The 27,838-nt window shown below is 37.3% G+C and overlaps 1 protein-coding gene across 1 annotated transcript in view; it reads left to right on the top strand.

Moving 5' to 3' along the window:
* Positions 1-27,838, top strand: part of LOC140243472 (receptor-type tyrosine-protein phosphatase T-like) — a 93,401-nt gene that overhangs the window by 16,140 nt on the left and 49,423 nt on the right. Inside the window, exons 2-5 of the mRNA XM_072323175.1 lie at positions 2,954-3,265; positions 12,422-12,688; positions 15,269-15,403; positions 26,666-26,830. Of these exons, the coding sequence (XP_072179276.1) occupies positions 2,954-3,265; positions 12,422-12,688; positions 15,269-15,403; positions 26,666-26,830 (879 nt within the window). The remainder of the gene's footprint in view (positions 1-2,953; positions 3,266-12,421; positions 12,689-15,268; positions 15,404-26,665; positions 26,831-27,838) is intronic.

Genomic DNA, 27,838 nt, shown 5'->3' with positions numbered 1-27,838 from the left:
CAGCTTGTTATTCCGAGAATGAAACAAATTTTATTTAACTGAAAAACAAAGAGGATTTAATCATCGAAAAAATAAACATAAATAAATAATCAAGTTTGTTGTGTTGAAGGAGGTATAATCTTTTTTATTTTCGGATCAAAACTTTTATGACTCTTTAGAATGAATGAACACCATTTCATTTTCGACGTCCAGATTCGCCCTGTAATCTCTTAGACGGATTTAACAGTTGAAAATAAATAAGGAACAAGCAGAATAAATGTCGATAAATTATGCACTAACTGGTGATTGTGATTGTGATCTGCTCAAAACATCCCCATCTACAGCCAGACTTAAATCGCATATTTGAAGATTTTGATTTTAAATTTGTTTCCTTTGATGTTGGATTTTGGTGAATTAGCGTCCGATAGAGCCTTGGCAACAATAAGTCGGATATTGTCAGCTGCGGATTTGGTGAGAAAGCGAAGATTCGCTTCTATCCGGTGGATGATATTGGAAAAGGGTGGAAAAGTGACTTTTCCAAACGGCAAAGTTGAGGCTTAGAGAGAGGACTTTGTGTTCTGAGTCGGTCAATTGGTGCTGGCTGAGGTTGATTACTGTTTCCTTGGTTGGTGGTAAGGCGCGTCATGATGCTTTAGGCCTTTATCTTATTGGGCTGGAGACTCGAGTCTCCGTAGTCGCGGAGACGTCTCTACGACTCCTGGAATCTAGACGTGTCTCTGTGGAGTCGAGGAAGAATCGAACGAGTTCGATTTTTTTTTTCAGAAACTTTACCAGTCTCCAGCTGGTTCAGAGGCGTCTCGGAGACGTCTCCGCGACCTTGCGGAGACTCATTGGCAACCTAGTCCAGAAGACGTCGCGACGTCGGTGACGTCTTGGCGACTTGCGGGTGAATTATAATCATCACCTTGTTTAGAGACGTGTCGGAGGTCTTCGAGGAGTTGCCTTCTTGGTGGGAGCGCATGCCATTTTTTCCCAAGTCGCATTTGTCCCAATGACTGATAAGTCGCGGGACTCATGATCGCTGCGACATCTCCGTAGGATATAGTGCCAGATCATGATTCATCGTGACAAATAAAAATATTGAAGATTCCTGTTTCCGTTATGTCACATTCTGCGCTATTATTTATGGACAAAAATTTGAGTAAAATACACCTGAAATTTGAATGCTCCTGTAGGACGTACATGTTGACGAAGGAATAACGTGCTTTTTCTTTGAGGAGTTTGACAAATATATAATGTGGTCCTATATTCATTCAGTGTAGAGTGACCATTGTTGTCAATGCTCAGATACTGTAATCATCATTTACCCAAACACTGCCGAAGTACTCATTCAGCCGGGAAAAGAGGACCATTAAACTGTTAAAGGCAAAACGCAACTATTGACGTTTGCACCGACCTTAAGATATCGCAGTGTCTATACAAAATATATCATTAGTAGAGATATTAAAAACATGTTTCTTTAAAGTACGACATCACACCACACATGTTTAATTAGGCTTTCCAAAATTTAGCTAAATCAATGAAATAGAATAACCCATATATTACTGAAATCACCGTGGTGAAGTTTTGCTTTTATGAAATAGTTACATGAGTAAGGAGCGCATTTCATATTAATTTCACAAAGTTCTCGACGTACAAATAAATGTTCACTGTAAACTGCTTTTGACGTGAACAAGTAAATAAGAACATAATCTTCACATGAATTTTCTTAGTGGTGGTGACTTTAAAGAATGACAGATTTTTGTTCCTAAGACATGATATAATTATGAAATTTATAAGACGGTGCACCAACCGATTGGAGGTCAATTTGTCAGAATGGCATCAAGTCATTACAGCTGATATGCATATTACTCTTGGGATGACAAGACCTTGCATCTGTCTTAGCAAAAACAAAAACAAAAAACAAAAAAAACAAAAACAAAAAAAAACCCAAAAACTAAACTTAACTAAAGAAGACAAAGTAAAATAGAACTTACTAACTCAATTTTAATATCAAAACTTATCATTCGAGTTTTTAACCAGTGTTATCTTATCTCATCCAAATCAAATTTTCTAGATTTCATATCATCATTGATATTTGTTTGTTGCTCTAAAGTGACCTTTATATTTTTGATGTTCCTTTTTTTAATACAAGGTCTTGACATCCCAGAGTTTTGATGATGATGATAATAATAATAATAATAATAATAATAATAATAATTATGCAAATGCAGGAATTAATGCTAAGTGAAAGCGCGAATACTGATACCGCTTCCACTTTATCAGGCGCAACTTCAATGAAAAAAATTGAAATAAGAAAATTATGGCACGCAATTTTATAGGTGAGGTATTTGCCACCAGTAGGCTACCTGCATGTTGACGAGAGAAAGCATGTACTTTCAGAAATAAGACTTCTTATGTCATGTCAACTGAACATTTTATGTTTTTAAGCAAGTTTCCCCAATTTATTCCTTCTGTTGCAATGTTTATCTTTCTTTTCAAATCCATCATATTCAGAAGGAGAGTATTCTACATGAGTACGTTTATTAAATATGCAGCCAGTATCAATATTTTACGGAATGTGAATCACGATACATGTATTTATAACAGCAGGAAATTTGCTGCAAATTAGGTAATTCTTCAAAGATGTGATGTTAGTTTTTCTAAAATGCTTCCGTGTTATTATTAGGTTCATATACAGGTGGTGAAAATACGTTCTACTCGATAAACTCAACATTGTGGAAATGGGTAGAGGGTGGTATGGTAAAGTATGTAAAGTATGGTAAAGTAAGTAAAGCGGTAGCGTATATTCATATATAATAGTAGCTGCGCTATGCGAATTTGTCTAATTAATTACTATTATAGGGCCTGCTGCATGTTTGAACGCTGTAGCGTTAATGTAGGAACATCAAAGCTGTAATTTGTGATACTTATCTGATTCAAATCCAACTCTGTATGATTTGACTATATCCAGGTGAACGGGTCCACATCACAGTTCTTTCAGGTGGATTTTCAAACATTGAGAGTGCAAGTTATACCCAGCTGCAGTGCTACCGAAGCTCTCCATCCTCAGAAGCCTCCCGTGTTTTTGGCAGGACAGCACCAATCCCCAGTGACACTTCACCCGGCCCTCCAGCACCTGACACTTATGCAAATGATATCAGACGTATACAATTTCTACCTCCTACTGAGTGGGAAGTGCAGGGATTCGGGACATTTTACTGCCGTGGCTCACAAGAAGGATATGAAGACCAAACAATATCATCATTTTTCAAAAGGAATGACGGTATAAATGAATAATTATGATTGCTCTATATAGTATATACAGTATGTAGGCCTACAGCTGACAATATGAATATCATTAAACTTCTGAGACTATAGACTATAGTGTACCCTAGATAAAAAGGTAGAACTTCTTCTTCAATTGAATAGAGCCTTATGGACAATGACGATACAGCTACCATAAAACCGGCAAATTTAATATTGATTTAAGCTTACGATCCATAAGCATTATGATGCCATTCCGTCCCATAAAGCAAGCGGAAAACCCTGGCACAAAAACATGTAAAAGAAAATGCTATGAACACAATCATATTAGACGTTGAAAGGGGTGCAATATTGTATTTTAGTGGAGCTGTATTTTCAAGGCTAAATTGGGATGAATTCAAAGAGTTCAAAAAGTTCAATCCTCACTGGCCCCGTCATAAGCCTTGTATGGTTGATACAAATGGTTTTTGTGTACGAATGACGTTATTGGTTATTTTATCTTAACACTATTTACTGATGTGTAGCATGATGTCCTCATATTTGTAGTCTGGTAGAAGTCTTTTAAGGATGGTAGTTTTTGTTTTTCTTTTTTGTTTTTCTTCCAATGAAGATGATGTGTTTCGAGGACAATTTAGTAGTCCTCTGATGTGAATGAGAGAAACAGTCTCATGCAAAACGATTTATATCTTATACTCGAAATAAGCATAATTAGAAGCCGTATCCTACATGCTCAGAGTGACTGCTTTATCTAATGATAGATAGATATCTGTCTAGTATGAAATTATTTTGCAGCTCTCTAGTTGGGCAGAAACGTAATCATCAAGCTTGTTTTTTACCACCCTCAGAGAAGTGGTTAGTTTTGAAAATGAATTAAGCATCGCAACTAATTCTGGCCTGCCCAGAAGCATCCTTGAATTGATTGAAGGCACAGCTGATTAAGGTTTACATTGCTCTTTTGTATGAATAATGAACTCTGGTATTCACTGACCACTTGTGTTCTTCTTCTGTGAGTTTTCAATGATGTTATGTTTTTTGTGTGCGTGATGCACGAAATATCAATGCGGCTGTGAACACTTTTGTATAGCTCTAAAATCAACGATGGTAGGGCTCTTCTTAGACAAGAATAATTTGATAATAAAAATCTAATCAGCTCATTCAGTTCACTTTTGATTTGCACTCCCAGAGGAGTGATTACTTTCAAAATGAATTAATCCTAAATAATCCTACCTGCACAAGAAGAATTCTTGAATAAAAGAAGACACGGCTGATTAAGTTTTAGAGTGCTCCACACAAGAGGAGTCTCGTGAGAGCTGATTGGAAACTTGTGATATTTAACATGTTTAATATGAGGTTTTCCGCCCAACTTCATCAGATTTGCATTTGAACTCGTGAATACGCGTGTGTAAGTTTAACGATATTCCTCAGCGCTCTACACTCTCTGGTCCTTCAAGCATTACATTTCGTTTCATATCATTGATCATTATGAGTTGCATTTCATTCAGTTTAGAGAGAAATTCATTTAACAAAAACGACTCGAAGTTGTCTGTCAGTTTCGCGCTAGCCGCGGACAGATGTTCGATTTTTCCCAAATAACAATTTCAATTTCATTCATAGGCACACAATTTTGGCGTTCTATTTAAATCTTTTCACATATTTTTTTTTCTAAGGTCATATCCCCTCTTTTGCACTGTTTGGATGATGTATTTTCAATTTTTCGCAGTGTTTATAATGAAATTATATATGCGTTTACCTAAATCGTATTTTATATATATTTTTTTTTCATTCGACTCTTTTTTTTTTCCATTATGCAGTTTCATTTTATCCCCCTTAATAGTATGGATGTAACAATTACAGAATTGTCATAACTATTTTTTTTTAAATTTATATATCCACCTGCATGCTTTATTACGTTTTATACATCACATGTATAAATCCTTGCCATCTCATTGGATGAATGCAGGTCACATGACACTGTGGCTATCATTGCCACAATCGACCCAGCCGTAGACTTGTGTTTTTCAAGGCTGGCACCAGTTCTAGGTATAGTCTTGCTGGTTATCAAATGCTTTAACGAAAGCCAAGCTTTGTCCTTATTCGAGATCTAAGTCTCGAATACATGATTGTATTCATGTAGGGGAGACCGGGTCTAGATGTTACACGGCGAAGTTGTTGCATGATCATTTTCTCAAAATCTAAACAATAGACGCCACTCTAAGTGTTAAGATATCCGATGATCTCTGAATGCGAAAGTTCATCACGTAACCATCCTATGAAGAAGTTAGTAAGAAAAATGTTTTTTTTTCATATTTCTGAGTTAATGTTGAAATATTCGATATTGTTTTATTTCATCAAGACCATTCAATGATTTAATGTCTTTTTAGTCCAAGAGTATTAGTTTTAACCTGGACATTTTTGGTAACAAGCTGATTTTTTCAGGATATGTCCAGAAAAATGTCTAGAATAACAAACTAAAAGTCCTCATAAATCCTCTATGAGCGTTTTCCGCAATCCAAGATGGCGTCCAAAATGGCCGCCAATTAATTCCACAAATTCTTATAACTTTTCAACCAAAGAACCCAGATACAAAATTTAAATGTCCAAATGTATATTTTGAAGCATGAAGAACTCAATGAAATACATATTGAGAGATGTTGATGCACGCAAGTACCGAAATCCAAGATGGCGTCCAAAATGGCCGCCATTTTCTAAAATTCGTATAACTTTTCAGCCATGTAGCCTAAATACAAAATTGAAATGTCTACATATATGTTTTGGAGGATGAAGAACTCAATAAAATACATATTAAGAATTGTTGAAGCACACAAGTACCGTAATCCAAGATGGCGTCCAAAATGACCGCCATTTCCTGATTTCTTTTCATAATTTTGTACACACTTGGAATATACGATTTGAGTCAAAAGGAACCAGATATAATATTTATTCAGAGATTTTGAAACACAAATAAAGCACTTAAGCACTTTCAGAAATTCAAAATGGTGTCCAAAATGGCTGTCATTTCCTGTATTTCTCACAACCCTGCAACTAGGTAACCGCGATACGCACTTAAAAGTGTAAATATATATTTTGAGACATAAGGAACCCAACGAAATACTTATTCAGAGATCATGAAGCACAGAAGTACAAATAAAACCACGTGAGTTCTTCGCAAAAACCAAATTTTGCCCAAAATGGCCGAAGTTACTGTTTATCAAAAATTGCTGTTTTTACCCTGTTTCAAGAGACAAAGAAATTCAACATATTGTTCGAGATGCATTTGATGTCTACCATAAGGTGAGTTCCAGTTGAACCTGTCAGTTATCACTGGAGAAGTAAAAACATTTCTTTTTTTTTTATATCTGCGCTACATAAATGTAAACACTAATAATAAATCAGTGTCTACATGTGCTACAGAATATTGTGTAAATCATCACATGACAGTGAATTTCTTTGGTGCAGTATATTGCTTACCTAAACATATGGTGTCTAAATTATCTTGTCCATTTCGTGTAGATTAGGTAAAATTATATAATGAATATAAATCAGAGAATATGGCACTCACAGATATTGGTACATGGAGGAGGGATATTCCTCTACCACACGAGGGACTCTTTTTCTTTCTTTCTTTTTTTTTACTCGAAAGTGAAACATATAGTGCAAACGTTTAGTAAGATATTGAATTATTTCCATCAAAGAGCAGGAAAATGGATATAAAGTAGCATTCAGGGAAATGGAAGGGTGTGGAAGAGAGGGAGATTTTGCATTTCCAGACCTGATATTCAGATATCTGGTGCACCCTATTGGAGAAATATTAGATTTTTATTTCCATCAAATAAGGAACAAAAAGATATATAATCAGGGAAGTGCGCAGTTATATGGTTGCCTGCTCCCACACGAGGGAAAATTTCGTACATTGTATTTTCGGACTTAAAATTCATAGAGCTGTTGCACCCATTTGGTGAAATATCCAACATTTGTTTTCTACTTGAAAACGTTAGGAAAAATATATATTCAGGAAAGTGTCGGGGATGGAGAAGTGTGAGAGGAGAATACTCCTTCTCATACCTTGGAAATTTGGGGATTTTCTAATTTGAAATTCAGAGATTTAACGCACTCTTTTGGTGAAATATTTCAGATTTGTTTTTGTCCTAAAAGTAAGAAAATATATATTTATGGAAATATGCGGGGAAGGTGTATGAGGTGATGCAACCTCCCACAAAATGGAGATGTTTTTTCAGGTTACGGGTTTAATGGTGCGCTCTGTTGATGAAATACTAGATTTTTGTTTCTATTAAAAAGTGTAAGTAGAATAAAGACTAGTATATTCCAGGCAATGAGCTAGTAGAGGATGGGGGATCACTTTCGACTGGAGGAAGTTTTGCATTTCAATGATCATCATTAAACGGCCTAATGCACCCTTGGTGTTATATTGAGAAAATTATCCATCCTCAAAGAGTAGATAATAATAGTCTCAATATCCCCATCCCCCGCCAACACGAGGGAGCTTTTACAATGGAATAGAAATGAAAATAATTATATCATTTACACCCAATTGATGGAATATTTGGAAATTGTTAATCAAAGGGTTATTTAATTTAATTGGGGGAGGTGAGCGGTTGAAGAGTTAGGGCAAATTACCCTCCAATATGACGGAACTAACTTTCAGTCGCCAATGGCCGCCAATTAATTCCAGGAATTCTTATAACTTTTCAATTACAGAACCCAGATACAAAATTTAAATGTCTAAATAATTATATGTTTTGAAGCATCTCGAGTTTCCATCACAAGTTTCCCATCAGCTCTCACGAGACTCCTCTTGTGTGAAGAACTCTAAACCTTAATCAGTAGTGTCTTCTTTTACTTAAAGCGGCTATGATTAATTCATTTTGTAAATAATTGCTTCTCTGAGGGTGCAAATTAAAAGTGGGGTGATCAAGTTACTTAGATTTTGATCATTAAGATTATTCTTGTCTTTGAATAGCCATACAATAGAACTACACAAAAGTGTTCACAGCTGGACTGAAAACACACACACTGAAAACACAACATAATTGAAAACTCACAGAAGAACATAAGTGCTCAGTGGTATAGTAGCCATAGCTCATCATTCATACAAAGGAGCAATGTAAACCTTAATCAGCTGTGCCTTCAATCAATCAAGGATGCTTCTGGGTAGGCCCGAATTAGTTGCGATGCTTGATTCATTTTCAAAACTAACCACTTCTCTGAGAGTGGTAAAAAACAAGCCTGATGAATACGTTTCTGCCCAACTAGAGAGCTGCAAAATAATTTCATACTAGACTGATATCTATCTATCATTAGATAAAGCAGTCACTCTGAGCACGTAGGATACGGCTTCTAACTATTCTTAGTTCGATTATAAGATATAAATCGTTTTGCATGAGACATTCACATTAGAGGACTACTCGTCCTCGAAACACATCATCTTCATTGGAAAACAAAAACAGAAACAACTAGAAATGTCGCTATGGTGACTGGTATGCCTCCGCCATGGATTCTCTTATACAGTATAACATAGCAGCCAACAGGCTGAATTGCTGTTTATACTTCACAATCAGTTGAAATTTCACTGAATGACACTTTGAAAACTCTGAAATATAGATATAAAAAAACTGATGAATATGGATATCACCATCAACGTTCAAGTCAAAAATTTAACTACTATATATGTAAAAAAGAAAATAAATAAGAGATTGGATCTAATTTCTAACTACCTTTTGGCGTATAACGACAGCAAAAGACGTGCAAACATTGGTGTTGAAGAAATAAAACAATATCGAATATTTCAACATTTTACTATAAGAAATGTGAAAAAGCATTTTTTTTTCTAACTTCTTCATAGGATGGTTACATGATGGACTTTCGCATTCAGAGATCATTGGATATGTTTTGATATCATAAAGCTTATAATGCCGTCTATTGTTTAGATTTTGAGAAATTGATTATTCAACAGCTCACCCATGTAACAACTATACCCGGTCTCCCCTACATGAATACAATCATGTATTCGAGACTTAGATGTCGATTAAGGACAAAGCTTGGATTTCGTTTAAGCATTTAACAACCAGCAAGACTATACCTAGAACTGGCGCCACTCTTGGAAAACACAAGTCTACGACTGGGTCGATCGTGGCAGTGATTGTCACAGTGTCATGTGACCTGCATTCATCCAATCAGATAGCAAGGATTTATACATTTGCTGTATAAAACGTAATAATGCATGCAGGTGGATATGAAAGAAAAAAAAGTTATGACAATTCTGTAATTGTTACATCCATAGTATTAAGGGAATAAAATGAAACTGCAGAGTGATGCACAATCGTGCACGCACATTCTCACAGACAGGCACAAACATACACAGACACACACACACACATATATGCACATGCACACACACACACACATACATAGACAGGTACACAATTATTCATTAACATAATATTCATTATCAGATCTGCGTTAACCCGATTTATATATACTTTCTACATTGCAACAAAGTACCCCAGTGTATACTGTCACAACATACCCCAGCAGTGGTACAAATCTTTATTTATACAGTAATAGTTATATTCACGTTTGCTTGGCTGACAAAGTTTTTAGTATATTCAGTTAAATGCATAGTTAACCATTTGCAGATGAAACAAAATACATTATTAGTGCTTTAAAATAGTTCTAAAATGTGAGTAAGGGATAAAAAAACAACCACTGTAAATATTTAAATTCGTGTAATCGATGTTAAGTGTTGTTGAATACGCAAAATGTGAACAATAGGCCTAGTTATAATAAAAATGTGTCAAGACTAAACCGTCTACAGTTACGGTTTATTAAGAAAACACTGATATCTCCTTATAGTTTACACGGTGGTTTAGGCTTTATTGCGAACATTTTATATAGTAGGATGTTTTGTGATACAACAGACCTACACGTGTGCATCAAAAGTGATATCTTGATTTTTTTTTTAAATCACTTGCGCACAAGGGTAAACATGGCCTTTAATAGATCAAACATATAAGGTATTCTGACAGAGAAATTGAAATGAATTTCTCTGTTTATTTGGTTAACAGACGAACATAAAAATTATAACAACTAGGCCCGGTCTCCCCTACTCTCCTCGAGTCGCCGCAGTGGTCGTGTAGGCTTATTGTAATGAATGTATTTGTATGACAGTGGCATTGTAAGAGATGTTGCGTCGATTACGGTTTTCAGAGGAATGAGAAGGCCAAGGCCCCATTTCAATGTCTATTAGGTGTGCAAAATTTATTTCAAACACATAAAGAGCAACGAAGAAGATAGGCAGTTACGAAAAACACTCTCCAAATTCTGTAAATGATCGCCTATTCGTGAATTTATTTGAATTCCCCAACGTTCGTTACAGCATTGTTTGTGCGGATTTGAATGCATTTCACGCGCATTTTTAATTTGGACGCGAGTTCATGTATAAGAGCACCATGAAATTGCATACCGATAGAATTAATTCAGTTGAAATAGTTGGCTTTTTGAATGTTGATCTTGGTGATTATTTAAATTCACTCCAAGGTAAATGATCGGAACGTTAACCCTATTATATATAAGCGCAAGGGAGGGGGGGGGGGCACATTGTACCCCCTACCATATTTTTGTTTGCCACGCCTACACCCTTAACCCGATTTCAACCAAATTTGGTGACTTTTCCTAAAATCTTATTACAAACATTTTGATATATAATTTAGCTATGTCCGATATTGCCGGTTGCCATGGCAACCGTAAACTGACAACCATGTTTGTCAGAATTTGCATGATTTTCTGTTCCAATTTCAGTTAACAATATAATAATGGATGAAATGGGGGTTTTCTTGACTCTAATTTGCTGAAGGACTAAAATGTGAAGTAATTATGGTTGTGAATTACCCGGAAATGGTTTTCTTATTATTTCCTTTATTTTTTATATGACATAGGCATCACACAATAGATATGATAGAAATAATCAAAAATACAACATTTTTCAAAGACAACCCTTTTATTTTGTATTATCTTTACACAAGCTGTGCCTGTGATATCATTTGTTCATCATTATTATCAATCTGCAAACTCAAAATTCAATATTTTGAAAATATGAAATGTGATACCAATATATATACCCATTCCAAGCAATACGTCATGGGTTTCATTATATTTCTTTATATTGTAATGAATGGCGCCCCCACATGTTGACCTTGAGAAATGTCAACCGTAACTTATAGTCAAGGTTGACTTGCTTTTCCTTTGTGGTGAATATGAAAATGATTGATATAAAATAAAAACATATATACTGGGGATAAAGAAACAAAAAGAAAAAAAAACATGATTTTAGCGTATTTCCTCTGTATTTCTTTATATTTTGATAAAAAGCGCCCTCAGTGGATGACCTTCAGAAATTTCAAAAGTTGGGTCACGTAAAGTATGAGTTGCTCTACCTATGTGCTACATATGACGGTCATACATCATATAATAAAGAAGTTATATAAGGGGGCACAATGTGCTCCCCCCCCCCCCCCTTGGCCCTGGAAGGGGTCAAAATAGCTTGGGCTTTATAGGGTTAAAGGGACTGTAAAGTACCGGTTTAGGTGAGGATTCAGGTTTGTAACATTTTTGGTGAGATAATGAGAAACCTCTTATGAAATATGAAACAGCATGTAATTTCAAGAACGATTCAACGTATAATGGAAGAAAATTGGTCCTGAAATGACTGAGATTTCAAAAAAAGCAATCCTAATAAAATTGTCAGGCCACGACTTTCATTAAGATCTCTTTGTTCTACCTTGTTTTTAGATATCTCAGTCATTTCAGAATCAATTTTCATCAAATAAACTTTTGATTCCCCTTAGAATTGTATGCTCTTTAACATCTCATAGAGTGGTTTCTAAATATCTCACAAAAAATCTTACAAGCTGAATCCTCACCTCAACCAGTATCCTGTACAGTCCTTTTAAATCGAATGCAACTCTGACGAAATCTGGCGGGAAAACCTAAATACAATCATGTCAAAAATGCATGCCTTGATAGTGATCCTAAGATTAACTGGAGGGCGAGCGGCATAGGGTAGAAAGAGTGTGTACCTAGATCTATACGTGTACATTGTATTGTGTAATAGATATTTTCATAATATATTGATGCATTCTTCACAATGTCTGTGCATTAGCCTACTTTGAGCCTGTGGATGGGAAATTCACCCGTACAGTGAATGTAGGTGACACAGGAGTGATGATTGAAATGAGAGCTACTAGTAATAGTACTCTTGTAAACCCTGTGTGGAGAAAAGATGGAGGAGACCCCGTGACAGGACAGACAACCAACACGTTCATGTTTCCTGATCCAGTCGTGGTTGAGGATGAAGGCATCTATGAGATTTACTACAGTGGCATGCGAAGTCAAGGAAGAGGAGCCTTGTACAGATTGATTGTTCGAGGTTAGTCATTGAAGCCAGGATAGGTTTTGATAGAAATAGATATGAAATGTTAGATTTTCAGTGTTTCTTGATCTGTGTGCTTCTGTGTCAGAACTGTTTGATTAAAAGATCAAAGTTACACCGTACCTTCATCTAAAGTTTCATGCATATCTGAAGAACAGAAAAACTCCATTTCTTCTACGTATATAAATTTCGGAAAACATGCCGAAAACGCATTTGAATGGACACTGACTTATAAATATTATATATGTAAAATTGGAAATCGGAAAAGTCTCAAGTTTGAGCTTTGTTTTGTGTGATTGCAGTGATAAGTACTTGAATAATGAAATATAATCTTAACTTTGGACTAAGTTACAAATCATCCATACCCTTCTATCAAAAATGTACAGGTACTTGTTTGTCATGTTGCCAATCAATCTATATCCATACTTTTGTCGTCCATGTATAATTGCTTGTGTCTTGTTCCCCCTTAACAGACCGAAACCAATAAGATTTCAAACACTTTGGCATAAAATGTTTGAATTTGAGTTCTTTTGCCTTGCAGGCCACTTGAGGCTTGTAATTTATTTATTTTAGAGTTACATCAATAATCATCTCCAATTCCAAGATCAGCTTCATCTCGATGAAGAACTTGCTGACTTGGCAATCCCTACTTGCATCAAATTCAAGTAAAATGCAATATTTGTTCATCTCGTTATTCAGAAGGGAAACCGATTCTTACAGTCGGACGATCCTAACCCCTAATGGTTATACGTTATTGTGTTAAAAACTCCTCCGAACGAACGAAATTTGTGCATGCAATTGCGCAATGCCAGACTGCAGTGCTATCCATAAACGTGTGGGACAATGCTGCCACTGAGACACGTATGTGTGTGTGTGTGTGTGTGTGTGTGTGTACGCATCATACACAAACATTGTGACCACGAGCTGCTGTGATTGGAGGAGAGAGGCCAGAAGACGTGTGGCTCTTTTGGCCTCTCTTCATGCGCATGCGCACTGTGACCTTACTAGTTAACTTATCCAAAGATATTTTGAGAGATATGGATGATGAAAAGATTACTGTTCTGCTACTGCTGATTTATCATCAGCATTTGATACTGTTAATCATACGATTCTGGTAAATACTTTGAAGTCATTAGGTGTTGATGATAAAGCTCTTGAGAGGTTCAAGTCATACTTATCTGACAGGTTTTAGGTTGTTTGTGTTAATCATGCAAAATCTGATCCTGCTCCATTAAACTGTGGTGTCCCATAAGGATCTGTCGGGGGCCCCACCCTTTTCTCGATTTATCTGACTGGTTTGAAAGAGATTTTACATTGTCACTCTTGTAACTATCACTGTTATGCTGATGATATCCAGATATATACATCATTTCTACCTACCCAAACCAATGTCATTGACATCATTCAGAAACTTGAGGCTTGTACCCATGATGTCAAAAAGTGGATGAGCTCTCATTCATTGAAGTTAAATCAGGAAAATCAGAGTTGTTATTTATTGGCTCCAAAGTTCTACTTGACAAGGTCAGTCTTCCTTCTTTAACGGTTGACGATGATGTGGTTTTTGCTCCATCTAAATCGCGTAGAAATCTTGGAGTATTATTTGATTCTACAATGTCCATGTCTGTTCAGATCTCTGCTGTCTGTAAATCCGTGAGGTATCAGTTACGCAATTTGGGCATTATTCATGTTATTCGCAAGTATTTAACTCGTTCAGCCACAGAAAAAATAGTTCATGCTCTTATTATCGTCACGACTTGACTTTGGTAATGCACTCCTATTTCAGCTACCACAATCTCAACTTTCACGGTTACAAAAGTTGCAAAATTCAGCAGCTCGTATTGTTACCCTTACCAGAAGAAATACTCACATTACCCCTGTTTTGTCCTCATTGCATTGGTTACCCGTTGAATCTCGCATTGTATTCAAATTATTACTGTTTGTATTTCATTGTATACACGGATCTGCCCCAGAGTACAATGTTAATTTGCTGACATTTTATAATCCTCCCAGATGTTTAAGGTCATCCGATTGTAGATTGCTGGTTGTTCAAAAAACGAAGAAATCATGGGGGGGGGGGGATTGGTCATTTGCACATGCTGAACCTTACCTGTAGAATCAGTTGCCTCAAGCTATCCGTTACATTTAGAATGTCGACTCCTTTAAAGTTGCCCTCAAGACTCATTTGTTCGTAACTGTTTTCCAGTAGAATTGTGTATTATGATTTTTTTTTCATCGTCATTATTGTGTCATTCATTTTCATGTGCATGTTTGTGTAATAATTCTTGTACTTCATAACTCACTTTTTCTACTGCGCCTTGAGTACGTTAGTTATGCGGAATCGGCGCATTATAAGTACCCTGTATTATTATTGTTATTATTATTATCATTATCATTATTATTTGGTGTTAATTTAACTCATGACATCGAATACTAAGTGAGAATATCATTATATGTGTCTTAGGAAATTCATAGAACAAAACTAAATGCTGATGCGACACGCATGATTCTTTCTCTTTCTCTCTCTCTCCCTTTCTCTCTCCCTCTCTCTCTCTCTCTCTCTCTCTCGTATCTACGTAGATTGTCCAGCTGGTAAATGGGGGCCTCCTGACTGCATCAGAATCTGTGACAAGTGCTACAATGTTGGAGTTTGTGATGATGAGACTGGCAGGTGTATATGTCCGAACAATTTCAAAGGACCAAATTGCTTAGAGAGTACGTGTCAACGGCGTAAATCAGTACTGAGGAGTGGGGGGGGGGGGGGATGATCTGCGATAGTCACCATCACCACGATTACAAGCCCTACCCGGACAGGCGCAGCCTGGGGGGGGGGGGGGGGGGAAGAAGCTTGGTGGCCCCCTCCACACACACACACACACACACACACACACTTTAAAGGGATCAAATGTCCCACTTTTTTGCATGAAATATAAAGTGGGAGGGAAGCGGCAGCAAAAATATGAAGACCTTTTGTTCTTTTTGTTTGTTTGTTTTTTTGCTTGTCAGCCGACTTTCGGTGGAAAATTAGACCTTAAAAGTATGAAGACTTTTTTGTTGTTTTTTTCTCTTGTCTTTTTGATTTTCCTTCTTCTTTTCACCCCCCCCCCTTCAAAAACAAAGCGTAGCCCTGAATAATTTCCAAATAAATTCAGTTAAAATGGTAATGTGGATCTTCATTTCTTTGTATGTAATATCGTAGTGGATTATTTTTCATGTAGCTATTGTATTTAAAAAAAAAAAAAAAAATTCTTGATTATAAGTCAATAAAGCAATCATCCCAGGGGCGTCATTCCATTTTAATGATGGTGGATGGGAGAGGGGCTCGGAGTTGGAATATATGTGCGGGGGAGCGAAGCGACCGAGCGGGGGGAGGGTGTGGGAGGGGGGTTTTCCCCCTCCCAAACGAGGAAGATTTTGCATTTTCAGACCTGAAATTCAGCGATCTGGTGCACACTTTTGGTGAAATGTGGGAGGGGGTATCCCCCCCTCCCACACCCTCCCCCCCCCCGCTCGGTCGCTTCGCTCCCTCGCCGAGGATCTCGCACCATCACATTATTAATGTACTCCCGTATGTTATTATCATAGTCCTTCCAACTGATTATTTCAATATGTTCATTCCCTACAAATTTACTTTAAATTCTCTATAAACGCGACTTTTATACTCTGTTTTTACAAAAAGTCCCTACCGTGGGAGGGGGTATCCCCCCTCCCACACTCCCCCCCCCCCCCCCGCTCGGTCGCTTCGCTCCCTCGCCGAGGATCTCGCACCATCACATTATTAATGTACTCCCGTATGTTATGATCATAATCCTTCCAACTGATTTTTTTCAATATGTTAATTCTCTAGAAATTTACTTTAAATTCTCTATAAACGCGACTTTTATACTCTGTTTTTACGAAAAGTCCCTACCGTGGGAGGGGGTATCCCCCTCCCACACCCCCCCCCCGCTCGGTCGCTTCGCTCCCTCGCCGAGGATCTCGCACCATCACATTATTAATGTACTCCCGTATGTTATGATCATAATCCTTCCAACTGATTTTTTTTCAATATGTTAATTCCCTAGAAATTTACTTTAAATTCTCTATAAACGCGACTTTTATACTCTGTTTTTACAAAAAGTCCCTACCGTGGGAGGGGGTATCCCCCCTCCCACACCCTCCCCCCGCTCGGTCGCTTCGCTCCCTCGCCGAGGATCTCGCACCATCACATTATTAATGTACTCCCGTATGTTATGATCATAGTCCTTCCAAATGATTATTTCAATATGTTAATTCCCTAGAAATTTACTTTAAATTCTCTATTAACGCGACTTTTATACTCTGTTTTTACAAAAAGTCCCTACCGTGGGAGGGGGTATCCCCCCTCCCACACTCTCCCCCGCTCGGTCGCTTCGCTCCCTCGCCGAGGATCTCACACCATCACATTATTATGTACCCGTATGTAATAATCATAGTCTGAAAGTTTATGTATGCGTTGTATTATTGTATACAGGGCTTCCTTGAAAAGCAGGTCTGCTGGCTGTCAGCAGAACTGAACGGAATGTCCCTGTTAAAAGATGTTGTGAATAAATAAATAAATAAAATAAAGTCCTTCCAAATGATTATTTCAATATGTTAATTCCCTAGAAATTTACTTTAAATTCTCTATTAACGCGACTTTTATACTCTGTTTTTACAAAAAGTCCCTACCGTGGGAGGGGGTATCCCCCCTCCCACACTCTCCCCCCGCTCGGTCGCTTCGCTCCCTCGCCGAGGATCTCACACCATCACATTATTATGTACCCGTATGTAATAATCATAGTCTGAAAGTTTATGTATGCGTTGTATTATTGTATACAGGGCTTCCTTGAAAAGCAGGTCTGCTGGCTGTCAGCAGAACTGAACGGAATGTCCCTGTTAAAAGATGTTGTGAATAAATAAATAAATAAAATGAATATCCTTCGCATTGATTATTTTTCACTATGTTTAATTCCTTAGAAATTTGCTTTTAAATGGTCTATAAACGCGACTTTTGTACCCTGTTTTACAAAAACTCCCTACAGTAGGGGCGGATCCCCCTTCCCCCCCCCCCCCCCCGCTCGCTCGCTTCGGTCCCGCGCTGAGGATCTCACGTCGTCACTGCCCCCGTTGAGATTTTGCCCCCCCCCCCCCCAAACCAGAAGTGTTCCGGCGCGCTTGGGTTAGGCCTATCCCCTCTTAGGCGAGGGAGATTTTGTATTATCAGAATTGATATTCAGCCATCTTTTGGTGAAATATTTCCACATCTCGGGAGTTATGAGGAGGATCAAAATGATATGTTTGTCCCCAAAACTTTTATGGGGAACCATCGCCCCCCCCCCCCCCCATCGACGCCTCTTCATATGAGGGAGCTTTTGTAAGTGAAAGATCTGATGCACACTCTTTGATAAAATATTAGGAAATACGTCAATCTCAAAAGTGTACAAAGTCTATCGAAAGGAACCAAGTAGCGAAGCTTTTGCATGTTTATGATTGCAATTCAGCGATATGGTGCGTAGTTCGAACTGGCGGTATTTGGACAATTTTCCATAAAGAAAGTTCGAGATTTGTCCTCATCTCGGAAATTGCTAGGGGGACAAAAATGATTTATCTGCCCCCAACATTTCCGTGGGGGGGGGGGGGGGAGGGGGGAATACCCCTTTGCCCCCCCCCCCCCCCGGGCGAGATAGATTCGACGCCCCTGATCATCCCTGGGATGGGTATGCCCATGTATTCTGCCTGAGTCATCAGAGTCATCATCGTCTCAGGAATGATTCAGGAAATGGAGGGGGTTCAATTATGGCGGTATAGTTTTTTGGTATTGTTTGTTTGTTTGTTTGTTTGTTTGTTTTCGTACATAATTTGCAGGTGGTCCCGAGTTGCTCGCGTCATAGCATGTTTACATGTAGGCCTATACTATTTGACGTTGTCAACGTCTGGACCATACCTTATGTCGATATTACTTTCTTCGCGAGCGAGCGCTTTAGAAAATTATGTATACATTATCCTACAAGATAGAATACTGTTCAGCTCTGTTACCTCTCTGAAGGCGGGCGTACGAACGTCATGCAATATGCCAAAATTGATACAATCGCATTTCTTCCTCCACATTTTTTTTTTCAAATTTCAGGGGGGATGATTGTACAGGCCATCCCCCCTCCTCTATTACAGGGGGGGGGGATATATCCCCCCATTCCCCCCCCCCCCCGGATTTTCGCCCATGGTACGTGTACACTGTATGGAAGGTTATGAGTTTAGTTTGGACTTCAGACGTAAATGGACATGCTGATTATATCCTAAGAATATTTTTTTTCTGTCTAAATTCTATGGTGAAATGACTTCTTAATGATAGAATCAGATAAAAAAGAAACTATTACTGGCATTCTACTGGACAAAAATAGATTTACTAATGGAATTTTAAGGAATAAAGCTTAAACCTAACAGTTATATCATATAGTGATGAACAATGACATTGGTCATTCGCTTGCATAAAGCTGAATTTTCAGTGAATTTTCTTCTGAAAAAAATTGAAAAGATTTTGTGCATCACATAAAATACATTTAGAGTTATGATATAACAATGGCAACTTTTAGAAGGAAATTAAGGGCTATATTTAGTGAAATCACATAAATAACGAGATTAGAATACAATGAGAGAAAATGAGGTGATGACATCTTTTCTATGTCTCATTTGAAAAATTTTGACAGATATAGTCTTTCAAAAAAAATGTTAAACTTAAATAACAAAGAGTTGTATAATTGTATGTTCTTTTTGTTGGACAATACCCTCCTTGTTAAGTCTAATGCAGACTTCCCTTCAACAATGCTTCTCAACTAATAAACCTAAAGCGTTGGTCACATACAATACGTGGCTTGTAAAGTATTTTTTTCTGGTTACAATAGATCATGAGGAATCACAAAATTGCACATTTTACTTGCTAAAGAGGTTTAGCTTCGGGTTACGCCATTTCCTGACCCACTTTATCTGACACACTCTTTCTGACACACTTTTTTGCCATTCATTTTGTACACGGGGCAGTTTTCATGAGACGGCCTCTGTTATTGGCTACTGTGCTAATGAATATTCAAGACTATGGTATGGCTTGTCGAACGTCGCGCTCAAGGCCGGCCAATAAGAGGCGGCCAGGAGCTGGTGAGCTGGAGGCGCGCGGCAATTTCTAACCTCATCCACGTGTAGGCCTTGCTACTACGTGCGCTTCCAGTACCTTTTTTTTTTTTTAGCTGCTTAACCCATCCACGTACGGGCCTCTGTGCACTAGTAATCTTCGTGCCTGCCTAGTAAGTCGGCAGTGAACTTGGGCGCGATCTTCCCTACGGCGCGATCTACACGCGAAGGGTATTCATGCTCCCAACCCCCCGAGATAGCTCTGGAACATTCCATTCAATGACGGGGGTTTTATTTTGCAATGTTATCAAATAACTCTCATGTAAGCAAATTCTTGCCATAGCTAATCTATTTTAGAATAAAATCGTAATCTATCTATGATTAGATAACCTAATTCAAATTGGCAGAGACATAGAAAAATATTTGTTTTACAATCGTGATACGTTCAACTACTCATCTGTGCTGAAATCCGCATGTCTGCTCCACACATGTTATCGCTATCGCTCAAACTTCGATCGCGGTGCCGGTGGCTTGTGTGTGTTTACAACATGTGTGCATATGCATAATGGAGGAAGCATGGGGCTGAAAAAAAACAGTACCACGTGGTGAGGTAAAAAACAAATCGGACGTAAGAAGTCGTACATTCGAGAGCTAAACAGACAAATAGCGAAAACAAAGTCCACTGAAAAGGTCTTGACACTGTAATGTATGTTCCAAATTCATGTCTGGCTTAGTTTCGAGAGAATTTTCTACACTTGTAAAGGTTTTCTTTGCAAGAGATCAGGAGTGAGATCGGTGAAGTAGCTAAACATGTACTCTATGTGACTGTTGGTGACTGTTGGATGCATGCTTGCACGTGGCTGGGAGAGTGCGGCAAGAGAATGCTAGGAATGCACCACCAGCACGTACGGTGGGCTGCAAATTCTTGGGGCAAAATTAGACTTCATTGTTCAGCCCGTCTAGTATTTATATATTCATAATAATTCTAATTCTTCATGAAATCACGATAAAAATTCTTCATATCTATATTCATAATACATTTAAGAAGCGCAATATGAAATATTTTGACCTTTTTTTTGAAATCCAAAGAAAAAAATGTTTGAATAAAAAATTGATAATAAATAATAGTTCTTGACTCAAGTCTAAACTTCGTGCGTCTTCTTCCAGTTACCCCGCAGTTGCCCATGGATACGACGCATAAATAATCAGCTGTTTGCTGAGTCATTCCTACCCTACTGCCTCTGTTCAAATTGAGAGCGATTGTGATTTTATCGGTGGCATTTAGTTTCATGACCTAATCCAATAAAACTAGACAAATTTAAACATCAAATGTTGTGACAGTTTTTGTCAGAATTTCCTATCAATATCACTTGTTGCCACGATAGTTTTCAGATTTCACTAGCTTCATTATCGAAGCTGTTCTGAGGCTGTTGGACATTTGAAAGAACTGCTTTGTAAGAAATCACCTTTTATTTATTGTCTATTTTCACACACAAGAATTTTGATGACTTACATACTAGTAATCTTTTAAAACTATTCTGTCATAATATTTCATGATGGTATGTGTTCTGTCTTTACATGGCAAGATGGGATTTTTTTTCTTCCATCCAGGGTCAAAGAAGGAAGAGACAGGAAGGAAACCAACACGATAGGGAGGAAATGAAAAGGATAGAATGAAACACCTGCTCAGCGGGCTCTTTTTTATTGATTTTTACAATGGTGAATGCAGTACATCAGAATTTAAGTAAATTTACAGTTCTAAATAATTTATCATTTGAAAAATGAGCAAAGAAAATGGGATATAATCGAGTTCTTAAAATGAAAACTAAATTAGCATCGCCATTTAGATCTAATATTTACTAAAGAATAGCCCTGATGCAACCTTATTGTCAAGCTTTTGGTTGAGTTTCTTTAGAGAAACGAATTTTTGGAGCACTAACCCAAGTGAACAACCAAAAGGTTAAAAAAAAAACTGATCAAATGCAGGTCTCTAGGTCTAGACCACTCCTGTGCATGAGCGAGCAACAGCCCCCGTGGACAGTGTCACTCTCGTCCTTGGCCTAGGCTAGGCTACTCGTGTCGTTCTCGCCATCAGCAATGATCAAAGTCATGGTCACACGAAATAAATTGCATCATCAAAAGGGTTCGTATATCATCACCAGAATCATTATGATCATCATCACTATCATCTCAACCACAGCAAAACCCTGAATATCATTCCCACCATAGTCACTCCCAGCTCACAAAAACACATCAGCATACAGACTATGATACAGACATCGCAGACTTTGTAGCTAACTACGTTGGACTTTAGATTAATGTTAGTTGTGCACAAAATGAAACGGAGGTGGAAAACTAGTAATGAATACACGGAGATCATCAACGATGGCATTTTACCGTAGAAAAAATACACTGAACATCTTGCACCGCAAAAAAAAAAATTGAGGTAAAAAACTACGTTGAGGAAAACTAGGGTGAAAACTCGCTGCTTGGAAGACGAACGATGAAGACACTGTACGGTAAAAATGCACACGGAAACAAACGAGTGGGTACCATGAATATTCTCGCATACACGTAGATAATCTACATCGTGTTCAATCAAAAAACTCAACAAACACTCGAACAAAAACTCACCTCTAAATTGTTGCAAACGAGATAATCACTTCAAAAAATGGGGGAAAACACTTGTGGTAGTACGATTGTACTCTAAGAATAACAGAGATAAGATGATACGAAAGCAAAAGAGAGAAAAAGAGAGAGAAATGTACAGGAAACCTGCAGAAGTTATGCCACACTCACTGGCACTAAAACGCAATTCGACACATACACGCACACTGGTAATCAGATATCGTCATGGACCCCCTTGAGTAGATCGATATCACGCGTAAGTCAATAGCTAAAAGCCAATCACAGACACAGAATCAGACCGAGTGACTCATTATGAAAAAAAAAATCGTAAGGCTGTTGAATATTCATTAGCACAGTAGCCAATAACAGAGGCCGTCTCATGAAAACTGCCCCGTGTACAAAATGAATGGCAAAAATAGTGTGTCAGAAAGAGTGTGTCAGATGAAGTGGGTCAGGAAATGGCGTAACCCTTTAGCTTCGCAGTTTCTATGAGGTCTCCCTTATGGAACAAACGCGCGTTCACACAGTGTGGTTTATGTGGTAATGTCCCAATTTCACATAGTTACTATGTGAAATTGCGACATTACCACATAAACCACACTGTGTAACCGTGTGTTTTTTCCACAAGGGCTGACCCAAATTTGACAAACACGGTCTATAAACAGAATGCATTTGCAATGCAATCGTACGAGGAATGTATATACACTGTAAAAACATGGGTGTTAGATTTAACACCACGGGTGTTAAATCTAACACCGATCAAACTCCAATAAAGGACCACACCCACAGGTGTTAAAAATGCACTGTGATGGTGTTGAAAAGTGTTCACCTGACACTTCGTGGTGTTAATTTGACACTGTACCTGGTGTTATTTTGACACTGTACTGGTGTTAATTCAAAAATGACACCACATGGTGTTGATTTGATATTTGTTGGTGTTAATATCAATGGTTTAACACCCGTCCAGCTTCAATAAGGGACCACACCAGCTGGTGTTACTTTGGTGTAAATTTATTTTCACATTTTTTCAAAAATCTAGTATTTTAATGTAAAATTCTTGATCGTCTTGTTTAAATAAAAAAATCAACAAGAAGTGCAGTTACTAAGAAACTCTTCAAAAAACAGTTTAAAATTTGGAAATGACACCCGGGGGTGTTAATTTAACACCATAAACGAGCACCGAAAATTTAACACCAGCTCGGTGTTCACTATTTAACACCGGACTTTTTGCAGTGTACGATCAGATTTTGGACTTAGGCTTGCTAGTGTTCCACTAAAAAACATCGCTTCTAAGATCACTTGGAAAGAAAACAAATAATAACAATGTAAATCAATAAAATGTGTTTATGTTGAGTTGAACTATATGTACCATTGGATCATTTTATCATTGATATAATCATATATGATGCTGATAAAAAAAAATGATATTAACAGAAGATCCTACTTGTTTTAAAATACATACGAAATACAAACTCAAAGTAGCATAACACTATCCATTTGGCCGTGTGTACCAGGAAAATATGGTGACCAAAACAGAATACACACACGTGGTCACGAACCCCCCCCCCCCCACACACACACACAAATAACAGAAATGCACGCATTAACAAAATATGTAATACGCAAGTACTGCACAAAGAAGAATTACTGCTGTTAGCAGCATTTGATAGCAGGAGAAAAATCAAGTAAAGAAGAGTATGCCCTTTTTGGTGCATAGCGCACTGACAATTCCTAAATCGCTTGCTGCCAAGTGTTGACATCTAGGGATTCCTGTTTATGAACATTATTCCTATTGTATATTCCTGTTATACCTTCCTATTCAGACATAGAGCTGAAACAACTAGAATAATTACTCTTGGGATTGAAAAAGTAATGTTGAAAGTGTATGGATACAGATCTCGTTTGCCAACATGATTTGCAATCTGATGTGATGCGCCCTTGATGTACATGTGTCTTGATGATAGAAGTTGCTAACAATACAGGGCCGCGGAACGTTTTTCAGTGTGTGTGTGTGTGGGGGGGGGGGGGCTGCGGGAAGGGGGGAAGGGAGGGGGAGTCTTGACCTTGAAGGTTACTCCATGGTTCAATTGTGTAGACCTGATAGAACGAGAGGAGGTGTTGATTTCTATTAAATTACATTTGATACATATTATGCAATGATACATATTTTTGTTCGACAGAAATGGAGTCTATTTTTGTAGAAATAAAAGGGTCATCAAATTAAAGTTAAAGTTGTTGATTGTGAGTCCTGCAAATGCCAGCCAATGTGTTATATTTCAATAAGAAACTTGAATTATGTTTAGATCTATTTGAAATAGAGAAAAAAAAAGTTATTTGTTGGGTGATGTCATTATAAATTTGCTTAATCAACACTTTCATAAAGATACGTGTGATTTTATGGTTACTTATGATTTTTTCCCACTTATTTCAAAACCATTACGGATTACATGGAAATCTTGTACGTCTGATTAATGGGACAACTTTCCCATTTTTTGTTTAATATTTACAGATACCAAGCAAGACGGTACAAAATATCTGAGGAATAACAGTAAACCACAAAGAAGATAAATTACTGATGAAAGGATTAAAGAATTAAAAAAAAAGTTGATAAAAAATGATTTGTCATCTCTTTATGAGAGTGATGATGCCATTTAAAGTTTTGGTTATTTCATGGAGGTTTATATAACTTTGTATGATGATTGTTTTCCTCGTTTTAGAGAAACAAAGCCAAAAGATAGAAGAAGAAAACTCTGGACTACAAAAGCTTTACTCACTTCTATAAGAACGAAGACTCATACACTGCATATAAGAACAAACCTACAATTATTATACGGTGTTCCAAGAAATAGTGTTTTATAACATTTTCTTCAGAAATATAAGATAAATATGAAAAGAACATGGAGTGAAATTAGTAATATATTAGGTAATGAATAATACATGATATTCCAGGTGAGATGAATTCCGGTAAACACAAAATTTCACACGTGAGCAAATTGATAATGAGTTTAATTCCTGTTTTTCAGGTATTGGCTAGAAAATGTCATATTCAATTCCAGTTCAAATAACAATTTTATAATATTACAGCATTTTGTCATACTGTACTGTTGTATGAGGTCATTCATACTCGTCTCTTTATCTGAACTTCTAATGCTTTAGAAAAGAGCCATTCGGATTATAACGCACTCTGTTCGTGATGCTCCCACACTCCCATTATTTAAAGAAAATAAAATTCTTCCACTTCAGGAATTGACTATTATATATACTACAATGCTAGGTACCATTTTCATATTGGCAATGTTCATAGCATAATTATTAGAGAATACGTTTAAGTGCAACTCATCTCTTCATACTGATAAAACAAGGCAGAAACTATTGTTACATAAACCAATAGTACACACGACTCAAGCATTGGAATCATTACGTTACGCAAGAATAAACATATGGAATGACTCAAATGAGAATATAAAAGCATGCTCAACTTTGTCAAGTTTTAGAAGTATTATGTAAAGGGAAAATATTCAACAAAATGTGGATTTGGGAAGTGAAATTTTGATTATTTTTGTGAACATGTCGCTGATGTTTATTCATTTTACTTCATTTTAAACATAATTTTTATAATATATATATATATATATATATATATATATATATATATTATATATTATTTTCGTTTAGTTGTAAACTGTCGAAAAGGGCTTTTGTGTGAGTGGGTGGGTATGTCTGTGTAAATTTTTAACATTTTGTGTAATATTAAGTTAGATATGAGTCACAATATGATTTTGTTGCTGGGCTCCATCTACACAAGCCCTGCTTCACAGGGGTCCATTACCTTTCAATGTCTTTTATATCAAAGTATGTACTTTGCACTTTCCGATATAATGACACGCATTTTTTTTTTTTGCATCTGTATAAGTATGTGTATGTTTTTGCTGAATGGTTGAATAAAATTGAATTCAAATTTGAATTGAATTGACTGGTATAAGTTGGACAGTACGTCGTGCATAAGGCTGATTCTGAAGTACACATCTTGCAGACATATTTGCTGACTTTGCCACACTCAAGTGAATGCATACATACATGTCACAGAGTGGCAACCAGTGATTCTAATTTTTAGATGGGTTTTGTGACAATATTGTTTCAACTCAGTATTTATTGAATCATGAACTTCGGGGAAAGTGTTCTAAATAGCTATAAACTGTATTGGTGTGTTACTGATTTTCTTCTTAGTCTGCAGAACCGACGGTGGAAACCGATTTGGACCAAACTGTGAGTTCAGATGTACATACAGAGCAAGTGATCCACCTAGCTCCTGTAGTCGTAAGCAGTTTTGCTTGCCTGATCCATTCGGGTGTTCTTGTGATACAGGAACACATGGAATCAACTGTGATACAGGTAGGGAACCATTCTCCTGTAAGACTATTCAAGCCTTTTACAACTTATGCTGCTTGTTTAGTGAAAAATATTTTATAAGGGAAGGTAATTTGATTTATAAACAGCAAGGACTATGTGAATTAGATATTTTAGGGTACTGAAACCAACTGGTTGATGTGACATATTTTATGATGAAATGTACATGTTGAATAGAGCACAAACTGCTCATTATAAGAGCTTCAGATTCAATAGCAACGCAATGCAATACATCTTGATCGTCCAACTAAAATATTGCAGGAAATTCAGTGCGGGATTTTTACATACATGAATGATTGTTACAAACGTCGAGAATACGAAATAGTACATCATGAATAAATACCTGTACATGCAAAACAACAAGAACAAAACAAATGGGAAAAATAATTTCGAATAAAAGCAGGACATAAATCAATCAAATGACATTATAATTAGAACATAAACTTCCCAGTCTAAGCCCCCTCCCCCACCACCCCAGCTCACGATAGACTATATTGATAGCACTGGCGTAGCCAGGGGGGGGGGGGGGCGATGGGGGCGGTCGCCCCCCTCCCCCCCCCCCCCCAAGATTTGGACCGGGGATTTGCGAGGCGGAAAAAAAAATGCGTGTATACTGCATGCATGCACATGAAGAGGGTCTCCTTTTCAACCTTTCATCAAATAAGATCATAATTTTTGAATATTTCACTCAAAGTGTGCACCCAATCGTTGAATTTCAATTCAAAATATGCAAAATATGCTTGGGAGGAGGTATCCCCCTCTCAAACCCTCCCCCTCTGTGCCTCTTTCCCTAGCCTTAGTACACTTTTCAGATTTACAAAAAATTATGAATAATTCTGAGTGCAAAGACTTAATTATCACTTATATTCCGAAAACTCAAAGTTCCCCGATGTACAAGGGGAATTTCCCCTTTTAATCGACACTTTCCTCCCTCAGTCCCCCCCCCCCCACATCAGTTTTTTTCTAATGATTTCTCAAATATTCCATCAAATA

The sequence above is a fragment of the Diadema setosum genome, chromosome 1 (assembly GCF_964275005.1).
Source record: "Diadema setosum chromosome 1, eeDiaSeto1, whole genome shotgun sequence".
In the NCBI taxonomy this organism is placed as follows: domain Eukaryota; kingdom Metazoa; phylum Echinodermata; class Echinoidea; order Diadematoida; family Diadematidae; genus Diadema; species Diadema setosum.
This window is presented reverse-complemented; position numbering and strand designations above follow the sequence as displayed.